The sequence below is a fragment of the Rhincodon typus genome, chromosome 45 (assembly GCF_021869965.1).
Source record: "Rhincodon typus isolate 14 chromosome 45, sRhiTyp1.1, whole genome shotgun sequence".
NCBI lineage: Eukaryota > Metazoa > Chordata > Chondrichthyes > Orectolobiformes > Rhincodontidae > Rhincodon > Rhincodon typus.
Window position 1 is genome coordinate 702,434 of NC_063376.1, and position 11,056 is coordinate 713,489.

Sequence of the window (11,056 nt, forward strand, 5' to 3'; positions counted from 1 at the left end):
GAAACGTCAGCCTTCCTGCTCCTCTGATGCTGCTTGGCCTGCTGTGTTCATCCAGCTCTACACCTTGTTTACCCAGCTCTACACCTTGTTTACCCAAGACTTCGCAAGTTGTTTATCTTCTCGTAGACTGCTTGACACTTGTCCCCCAATCTCTCTCTTTAAAAAAAAGGACAAAACACACCCCTTAAAGCCACAGCATTGTCACAGGAGTATGGATGTTGGAGTGGGCTGGTGGGTCCTGGCGATTGTGGTTCCCAGGGAGGGCATCAGTATCTACAAGGAATCCCAGGAAGTGTGTCGGTATTTGCAGGGGATCCCCGGGGAGTGTGATGATAGTTTTAGGGTGTCCCCAGGGGAATATGTATATTTAATATCCACAAAATCTCATTAGTTTGAGAGATCTGTCTGTTCATTGAAGTGTCTTCATTCCCAAATAGCTGCAGCTGACAATTGATGAATACAAAGCGTCCAGTCAGTCAATCAAACAATATGCCTATCAGATGAGTGAAATGCTGCTGGTACATATCGACAGTAAGCGCACATACAATGACAAGGAGTTTGAAGAAGCACAGCAGGCACATCAAGAAAACATCCAGGCAAAACTATTAAAACTACACAAGGAGATTGTAGCAATCATGCGTCAGACATATCTGGTCTTTAAGAGCGATGGATCTGAGGTGAGTTTGATGTGTTTTGATGTGTATATGTACCATCGAGATGTCACAATCCTTTTCCTTCTCTTATTACTACCCTGGGTTACAAAATTCCTGCATCTCAGGGATCATTGCTGCTATCCCACTCTCAAGTAGCATCACCCACCCTTCAGGATTGAAAGATCAACATCCTTTTTACAAAAAGCAAATACTGCAGGTGCTGGAAATCTGAAATGACTGAAAGCACTGGAAATACTCAAAAAGTCAGGCAGTATCAGCAGAGAGAGAAAAACAAGAGTTAACATTTTGGTTCAATGACCTCCCATCAGAACTGAGAAAAGGTAGTAATGGTTTTGGGGAAAAGGAGAGGGGTGAAGAGGATGAGTTAAAGAGAAGGTACTTTGGATGACACTGTGCTGTGTGTTCATTTCACTTCAGTGGAGACGTCAGTTCTCCAAAAGGTGCATTGTGACAATTCAGAATGTGTAATTATTACTTGGAAACTTGGATTCTAAAGTGGAGGAACAATATATAACTGATTTGTATTTATATGATTTGATTTGATTTATTCTTGTCACGTGTACACAAGTACAGTGAAAAGCTCTGTTTTACGAGCAGTACTGGCAAATCATAACAAGGAAAGGCATACAGATCATAGGGTACTTAGACGGAGCGAGGCATACAAGATTACGACTGCACAAGAGGTGCACAAAAGCACAGTCAACATTAGGTTTAAAATTAGAGAGGTCCATTCAGTAGTCTAATAAGAGCAGGGAAGAAGCTGTTCTTGACCTGTTGGTAAGTATGTTCAAGCTTATGAATCTTCTGCCTAACAGAAGAGGTTGGAAGAGAGTATTACTGGGGTTGGAGGGGTATTTGATGATGTTGGCAGCCTTTCCATGGCAAGGAGAAGTGTAGGTGTTGTGTGTGCTGAGAAGGGTTTTGAATGTAGTTTTAGTTTCATTTTTGAACTCTGTGAATGGAGGTAGAGTGTCTGAAGCTTTGTTTACATGCTTCATGCTACATTACATACATACATGTTGTCGATTGTTGGAAAAACTCATTGGTTGACTCATGTCCTTTAAGGAAACTGCCGTCTTATCCCGGTGTGGCCTGCATGTGACTCCAGAACCTCAGCCATGGGGTTGACTCTTAATTGCTCTCTGGGTGATTAGGGATGGGCAATAAATGCTGGCCTAGCTATATCCCATGAATACATTAAAAAAAACACTCTCCATGCCCCTCATAATCTTATACACCTTTATCAGGGCCCCCTCAATCTTTTTTGCTCCAAAGTTTTTCTCCCTTTTTATGTGTGTAATAAGCCTTAATGTTCCTTCGTTAAAAGAACAGTGGCAGCTTCTTTGGACTATGTCCACTGACTGACCGCCATGGTAAACCAATAGCAAAAACAGAACTTAAGTTATATATCAAGCCATGTTTCACTTTGGGATCAGACTTGCCCATATTATTCAATCCAGACGCATTATGGCTTGGTATGGCAACTGTTCTGCCCAGTCCAGTAAGAAACTACAGAGAGTTGTGAACACAGCCTAGTCCATCACACAAACCAACCTTCCATCTATTGAGAGAACAAGGTGCAGGGCTGGATGAACACAGCAAGCCGAGCAGAAAGGCTGACGTTTCGGGCCTAGACCCTTTTTCTGATGAAGGGTCCAGGCCCGAAACGTCAGCCTTTCTGCTCCTATGATGCTGCTTGGTCTGCTGTGTTCATCCAGACCTGCACCTTGTTGTCTCGGATTCTCCAGCATCTGCAGTTCCTACTACCCCTCTTCCATCTATTGACTCCATTTATACTTCTCACTGCCTCGGAACGGTGGTCAACATCAAAGACCTCTCCCACCCCAGTTATAATCTCTTCCAACCTCTTCAGTCAGGCAGAAGATACAAAAGCTCAAACACACATACCAACAGATTCAAGAACACCTTCTTCCCTGCTGTTATTAGACTTCTGAATGGACCTCTCAAATTTAAAATTTAATTTTGATCTCGCTCTCTGTGCACCTTCTCTGCAGCCATAACATTGTATTCCCTGCTCTGTTCTATTACCCTAATGCATTTTGTACGGTATGATCTGCCTGTGTAGCATGCAAAACAAAACTTTTCGCTGTACCTCGGTACATGTGACAATAATAAATCAAATCAAAATAATAATATGCTGTCCTTTCAATGGTATTTCATTTATAAAGAAGGGCAGAAGGTCACTATTGGCCATAGCTTGAGGTAGGCCCATCAGCAAAAGTGCTGGGAGACCAAACAAGAGTAATATCAAATATAACAGAATGGGCCAATGGTACAGTGAAACCATTGTGCCTCATTCTTTTTAATGATGTAGAATCACACAGCTCAGAAGGAGGCCATTTGGCCCATTGTGCCTCTGTTGTCACTTCCAAAATGCTATCCATTCGTCCCACTGCCTCCTGCCTGTTCTTTCAACCCTGCAATTCATTTTCCCCTTAAAGTGTGTCCACTTCCCACCAACTTTGCTAATGCAGTGAGTTTGATAATTAATATGATTTTGATTTTGCACCTTGTGGCCTTGTAGGTGCAGCATTTTTGGTTGAATTATGCCAAAAAGGTTGATCGAACAGTAGAAGAAGCCTTCAGACTGAACATTAAACGGTCATTGCTGGAGTTGTCCAAGGCCATCAATGGGGATCCCAAATCCACACCCAATGCTCTCTTCAGGGTCATGGTGACTCTTCTGGATGACACTTCAGGTGGCCCGCCACAGGTAGAACTATTTCACAACTTGCTACGCTCATTATAGTTTTTTCATACTCGTGTGGCATATGGAAGGTTGAGGGTGATCCAATAAACATCTTTATAAATATTGCAAGATTCAGCGGGGTGGACAGAAGGACTATTTCTACTTGTGGCTGGTGAGCTGGAAGTCTAGAACAGGGGGTTAAAACCTTAAGATTTGAACCAGACTGTTCAGAAATGATGTCAGGAAGCACTTCGTCACAGAGGGGAGTCGGAATCTGAAGCTTTCTTCCCCTCAACAGCTGAGGAACAATTGATAAAATTAACATTTTTGGTTAAAAGAAGTAAGAAATCTGGATCAAAGTGGAGTTGAGGTACGGCTGGACCATGATTTAATTGTATGGCGGATCAAGAGTGATGGTGCTGTGGCTCAGTTGGTTAAAGTGCCTGGCTAGTAAATAGGTGATCCTGAGTTCATATCCCAGTAGTGCCTGTACCTTATATAGAGAGGAAAACAGGAGTGGGATACTGAAGTTATGTGCTCATTGTGGGCGGCACGGTGGCTCAGTGGTTAGCACTGCAGCCTCACAGTGCCAGGGACCTGAGCTCGATTCCACCCTCGGGTGACTGTCTGTGGAGTTTGCACATTCTCTCTCACGTCTGCGTGGGTTTCCTCTGGGTACTCCGGTTTCCTCCCACAGTCCAAAGATGCGCAGGCTAGGTGGATTGGCCATGCTAAATTGCCTGTAGTGTTCAGGGGTGTGTAGATGGGGTGGGTCTGGGTGGGATGTTGCAAGGATCGGTGTGGACTTGTTGGGCCGAGGGGCCTGTTTCCATGCTGTGGGGATTCTATGATCTAAGCTCAAGGCTGAATGGCCTATTGTTTCTACTTCGTGTTATTGTTCTGTACCTTAGTTCATTATTTACTAATTCCCTACTCATCTGCTTTCACTGGATTTGCTTTCAGGTGGAGTTTTCACCCACTCTAGCCAGGCTTGCAAGCACTGTCAACAGCGTCAGTTTTCAGATTAAGAACACCCTTTCCATCTTCAAACGTATCCCAGAGTTACTGACCAGGAGGAAATCTACACTGGTTCCTGTGTTCCAAAATATTGGTAAGTAATGATTGTGGGAGCCATGATTCTTTTCTGCATTCACAAGGGAAGGTGAGATCTGAGCAACACCTGCCTCAAAGAATTACATCACACAATGTCATATCACGCCTACACCGCACCAGAATTCACACTGCAATATATCACATGCCCAGAAGACAAAAGTACTCCTAGTTGACATGGTTTAAACTGTTTCTAAATACTATTCGATCAAAATACACCAGCACCTATCTTAACAAATGTGTACATTTTCATGATATTTCAATGTTGATATTAAAACCCAAAGCAGGGTTAACATCTGTGCTGGGCATAGCCTCAGAGCGAAGGGACAACCCTTTAGTACTGAGATGGAGAGAAATTTCTTCAGCCAGAAGACAGTGAATCTGCGGAAGTCATTACTACATCAAATGTCAGAGCAGACTTGATGGGCTGATTGGCCTAATTCTGCTCCTGTATCTTATGGTCTAATGGGTAAAGCAAGGAGGAACTGGGTACAAGTTAATTGATGTGCCTGTGAAAATGGCACAAATAACCATTTTTACCCGTGTATCCCATGTTCTGTATACTCAGGATGGCCAATTTATGAGTGATTCTGTGTTTAAGATGACAATGAAGTTGAGGAATAACATCCCCGGAGTACAGTTGGGAAATGATCAGAAAATTTATTCAGAAATTGATTCTATGTGGGGTGTGTTTTTAAGCCAAAGTTAAACAGTCCAGATTAACTACTTTGTAGGTAAGGCACGCACAGACCCATAATGGTTGCAGTTGCCTAGAAATGGGCTGCAGAAGAATTTCACCCAGCAGGTGGGGGGGGAAAAATGGGAAAGCTTGCTCCATCATTCATCTCGAATCCATTCCACATTGTCTCCCTGTCTGGCATTATCATAATTTAAAAATAATTCCCACCACTGTTTTCCAATCTCTCCATGCTCTTACCCTTTCCCAATCTCAAACTTCCTCCTGCTCCACAATCCTCCAAAACCTCTACATCTTACGCATTCTTCATTTTAATTGCAAACCATTGGAATCTGTGCTTTCAGCTGTCACATTCTTAAAGTCTAGAATTCCCATCCTAAATCCATTCCATCCCTCTCTGCTCCTTTAAATGCTTCTTAAAATCTTATAGCTTTCATAGAGTCATGCAGCATGGAAACAGACCCTTCGGTCAAACCAGTCCATGCCGAACATAATCCCAAACTAAACTAGTCCCACCTGCCTGGTCCTGGTCCATATCTCGCCAAACCTTTCCTATTCATGTACCTATCCAAAGGTCTTTTAAATGTTGTAACTGTACCCGCATCCATCACTTCTTCTGGACATTCATTCCACACACGAACCACCGTCTGTGTAAAAAATTTGCCTTTCATGTCTTTTTTAACTCTCTCTCCTCTCACCTTAAAAATGTGCCCCCGAGTCTTGAAATCCCCCATCCTAGGGAAGACAACTACTGTTAACTCTATCTATACCTCTCATTACTTTGTAAACTTCTATCAGGTCACCTGTCAACCTCCTACACTCCAATTAAAAATGTCCCAGCCTATCCAGCTTTTCTTTATAACTCAAACCTTCCATACCTGGCAACAGCCTGGTAAATCTCTTCTGAGCCCTCTCCAGCTAAATAATACTCTTCCTATAACTAGGTGACCAGAACTGGACATAGTATTCCAGAAGAGGCCTCATCAATATCCTGTACAACCTCAACATGATCTCCTTTAGCTCAGTGTCAAATGTTGCATTGCTGTAGATCACATTGGAATAATTTACTGCATAAGGGAGTTATATAAGTGAAAGTTCTTATTACGATGCATTTACTTCTTGTAGAGAATGATGACGAAATTAGGAAGATCCAAGGTATGATCAATTCTGGCATGGCGACCAATGCTTCAAATCTTCAGAACTATCTGAAAACCTGGGACACCTATCGTGAGATCTGGGAGATTAACAAAGATTCCTTCATCCGCCGTTACCAGCGCCTCAATCCAGCGGTGTCATCCTTTGATGCAGACATTGCCCGGTGAGAGATCTTGGCTGAGACTTTAACTTGTTCAAAACCCACCTGTTGCACAGAGATCATATTGGACCTCTAATCATTTCTATCACTCCTTGTTGATGTTAGTGCCTTCTGTATTTTCCTTAGGTTTCTTTCTCGTACACCAATCTGTTTAGGCTGTTGGACGTATTTACCTTCTACATACTGTTATTGATTCCAGCTGATGGTAATACAGGACATGTCAAATCCCTGAGTGAAACCTGGCTTGACGGACCATAAGTTTCAGTTTTACATTTTGGTTACAGTGGTGGTCAGCCACTGAACACGTTCACAAGTGACTGTTCGTGTACTTTTAATGAAAGAATTAAGTTTATTACACAAGAAAAAAAAAGCTACAATAATGTCAAATATTAGGTGTGTGGGTTTAGGGTGAGAGGGTTAAAGTTTAAAGAAGATGCTCTAGGCAAGTTTTTTTATGCACTGGGTGGTAGGTACCTGAAACGTGCTGCCAGGATAAGTGGTAGAAGCAGATACTATTGTGACATTTAAGAGGCATTTAGATAGACATGTGAACAGACAGGGAACAGAGGGACACTTGCGATGTGCAGGCAGATGGGATTAATTTAGAATGACGTCCTGGTCAGCACACCAGGCCTAAGGACTTGTTCCTGTGCTGTACTGTTCTATGTTCTACATGTTTAAAGTCGTCATAGTCCCAGAGGACCCCGCTTTCATTAGAGAAAGATATTTGATACTGAGATTGACCTAAGGGTCAGCACGCCACAGGCGATGGAGAGATTGAGAAGGAGAGATCTTCATGGTAACATCAGTTGGTGCAGGAATTGAAGCCATGCCTTTAGCATCACCCTGCATCAAAAACCTGCTGTCCAGCCAACTGAGCTAACCGATCCCAGTTCAAATTAAGGGTTATAGGTTCTTTATTATCACTGTAGGAATGAATTAGAAGACATTTTCCACAGTTATTTAAATATGGTTTGCTTTATCTGTTAAGATAGGTGGCATAAGGGGCGGCATGTTGGCTCTGTAGTTAGCACTGCTTTAAAGTTTTGGCAAAAATCTGTAGATTGGGTTGTGGGTGAGGTTGTTGACTTGCTCGCTGAGCTGGCTTGTTCTCGTTCAGAGATTTCATCACCATGCTAGGTGACATCATCAGTGGAGCCTCCGATGAAGCGATGTTATTCTACTTCACTTGGAATTTATACTGTCCGGTCTGTTATGGTGAGTAGTGTCATTTCCAGTTTTGATCCGTGTGGGTTTGTATATGGGGTCCAATTCTATATGTTTGTTGATTGCGTTATCGGTGGAGGACCATGCATCTAAGAATTCCTGTATGTCTCTATGTTTGGCTTGGGCTACTATGGTTACCTTGTCCCAGTTAAACTGATGGCCTTCATTGTCTGAGTGTACCGATATTAAGGAGAGTTTGTTGTGCCGTTTTGCTGCTAGTTGATGTTCATGTATTCTGATGGCTAGTTTCCTTCCTGTCTGTCCAATGTAATGCTTGTGGCAGTCATTGCACGGTATTTTGTAAACCAAGTTGGTTCTGCATGTTGTGGGAATGTGGTCTTTAATCCTCGTGAGTGTTTGTTGTAGAGTGGCTGTGGGCTTGTGGGCTACCATGATTCCTAATGGTCTTAGAAGACTTGTTGTCAGTTCCGATATGTTCTAGATATAGGGCAGTGTGGCCAGTGTATTACGTTGTACTGTGTCCTCCTGCTGTTGTCTGTTTAGTAGGCATCTGCAGATGAAGTTGCATGGATATCTATTTAAGGCGAGGATCTTGTGTAGGTGCTCTTCCTCTTTCCTGTGTAGTTCCGGAATGTTGCAATAAGTCCTGGCCCGTTTAAATAGTGTCCTAATGCAGCTTTGTTTGTGGGCGTTGGAGTGGTTGCTGTGGAAGTTGAGGATTTAATCAGTGTGGGATGCTTTTCTGTATACCGAGGTTTGGAACTCCCCATTGGTCATATGCTCAACTTTAACATCCAGAAACAAAAGTTGATAGTCGTTTTCTTCTTCCCTTGTGAATTTAATCCCTGCGAATATGCTGTTGATGAGGTGGTGGGTCTCTTCTAATTTGATGTGTTTAATAATGACAAATATGTCATCTACGTACTGGATCCACAGTTTAGGTTGAATGCAGAGGAGGGTGGCATGTTCTAATCTTTGCATGACTGCTTCTGCAATGAGTTCTGAGATGGGTGACCCCATTGATGTACCATTAATCTGTTTGTATACTTGACCATTAAAGATGAAGTGTGTGGTGAAGTAGAGGTCTAGTAGTTTAAGTATGTTGTCATTGCTGATGGAGCTGCTGGCCTGCATTGCTGCTTCCTCTAGTAATGTGGCCATTGTTTCTTTTGCTAGTGGGATGTCGATTGATGTGAATAAAGCTGTGACATCAAAGGATACCATAATCTCGTCATCTCTGATTTTAATGTTATGAAGGGTATTGAGGAAATCTTGGGTTGAGTGGATGGAATGGGGTGATCCGTCAACTAGATATTTCAATCTCTGTTGTAGGCCCTTGGCCAGTTTATGTAAAGGTGTGCCCGATCGGGAGACAATGGGTCTGAGGGGGTTGCCTGGTTTGTGTACTTTAGGAAGTCCATAGAAGCGCGGGGTTTTCATGCCTTCTGGTTTCATTCTCATGTAGTCCATCTTGGTTATCTGTCCTGCATTCAATAGTTGTTTCAGTGTTTGGGTGACCTGGCTGTGGTGTTGGGTATATCGCCACCTGTTGGTAAGTGGTCATATCTGCGAGCAATGTCTGTGCTTTCTAATCTGGTTTGTTCATAATGACAGTCATGTGCCCTTTTTCTGCTGGTAGGATTATGATGTTCTTGTCTTTCTTGAGTTTATCTAGTGCTTTTCTCTCTCTATTCAGGTTGTCCTCTTTGTTCCTTCGGTGTAGTGTGGGGATTATAGTTTGTTGATTGGCTTGTTGTGTTTTGTCCGTGAGTCTGTTGTCTTTTAATGTAGTCTCCAGGGCAGCCATGAAGTCTGTTCTGTTCGCATCTTTGTAGTTATAGTTCAGTCCGCGTAATAGGACAGCTTTCTCAGTTTCTGTGAGTTGTCTGCTGGATAGGTTTCTTACCCATCTGTCCGGTTTGTTGTTGTCCTTGTCTTTGTGGTGGATCAGTTTGGTGAGTTTCTCCTGTAGCTTGTGTCTCTTCTTAGTTTTGGTTTTGTGTTGGTTGATGGTGATGGCCTGTTCTAGGGTTGTAGTCCACTGCTGGTCTGTAGTTTTAGATACTGTGATTTTTGACGCAAAATTTCCTATTCATACCTGTGGAGTTGGTCATGGGCACCATTAATCATTACTCATAGCATTCTGCGTCCATTCTGTTCAGCTACTTTATATGCCTGTGTGTTGTTGAGTGGAGGTTTGTACTTCACACTGCAGGGCAGTACCTGGCTCCTGAGGCGTTCATGGAGAAAGTGAAGTTGTGCGTGGGTAGTGCTCAGTCAGTTGGCAACTCACAGCGCCAGGGACTTGGGTTCAGTTCCAGCCTTGGGCAACTGTCTGTGTGGAGTTTTCACATTCTGTCCATGTGCGTTTCCTCTGGGTGGTCCGGTTTCTTCCCACAGTGCAAAAATGTGCAAGTTAGGTGGATTAGCCATGCTAATTTGTCCCGATGTGCAGGCTAAGTGGATTAACCACGAGAAATGCAGGGTTACAGGGATGGGGAAGGGGAATAGGTCTGGGTGGGATGCTCTTCAGAGGGCGGTCTGGACTCAATGGGCCTAATGGCCTATGATGACTCAAGATTAGGGGCGGCACGGTGGCTCAGTGGTTAGCACTGCTGCCTCTCAGCACCAGGCAGCTGGATTCAATTCCAGCCTCAGGCGACTGTCTGTGTGGAGTTCGCACATTCTCCCGTGTCTGTGTGGGTTTCCTCCGAGTGCTCCGGTTTCCTCCCACAGTCCAAAGACGTGCAGGCTAGGTGGATTGGCTGTGCTAAATTGCCTATAGTGTTCAGGGATGTGTAGATCAGGTGGTTTATGGGGGATGGGTCTGGGTGGGATGCTGTGTATTTGTTGGGCCGAAATGCCTGTTTCCACACTATTGGGATTCTATGAAGATTCTATTGAGATGATGATTTTAGTCTGACTTACGTAATTGAAAATGGCTTAAGCATTTGGAAAGACGGAATATAACTGGGATTAGAGTGCAGTTCTGCTTTGAAGATACAGTCTGTTTTGTCCTTCTGGCCATAATCTTTCCAATTCCAGAGTATGGATCACTGGGAATGCGTGCTGGAAATCAAGCCCTTCTATTCCCAGAGTCATCACAAAAGTTAAAGATTTTAAAAAATATGTACAACTTTCAATTTACCTGCTTTCTTAGCTCCAGGTTGACAGAAAGTATGGACCATGTTTCTATTCTTAATAAGAATCACCATTTATTACAAGTAAATAGACTCTAGCTACAAGTGAACTGCTATGATCCATCAGCATATAAATCTGCTAATTAAAACTCTAATCCTCTTAAGAGCTCCCCCTTACACACACACACACACACACACACACACACACACACACACACACAC

The 11,056-nt window shown here is 43.2% G+C and overlaps 1 protein-coding gene across 1 annotated transcript in view; it reads left to right on the forward strand.

The window, feature by feature from the left end:
• dnah2 (dynein, axonemal, heavy chain 2) overlaps positions 1–11,056 on the forward strand; it is a 180,086-nt gene that overhangs the window by 29,769 nt on the left and 139,261 nt on the right. Inside the window, exons 14-17 of the mRNA XM_048620015.1 lie at positions 438–677; positions 3,220–3,408; positions 4,348–4,495; positions 6,317–6,509. Coding sequence (XP_048475972.1) covers positions 438–677; positions 3,220–3,408; positions 4,348–4,495; positions 6,317–6,509 — 770 coding nt within the window. The remainder of the gene's footprint in view (positions 1–437; positions 678–3,219; positions 3,409–4,347; positions 4,496–6,316; positions 6,510–11,056) is intronic.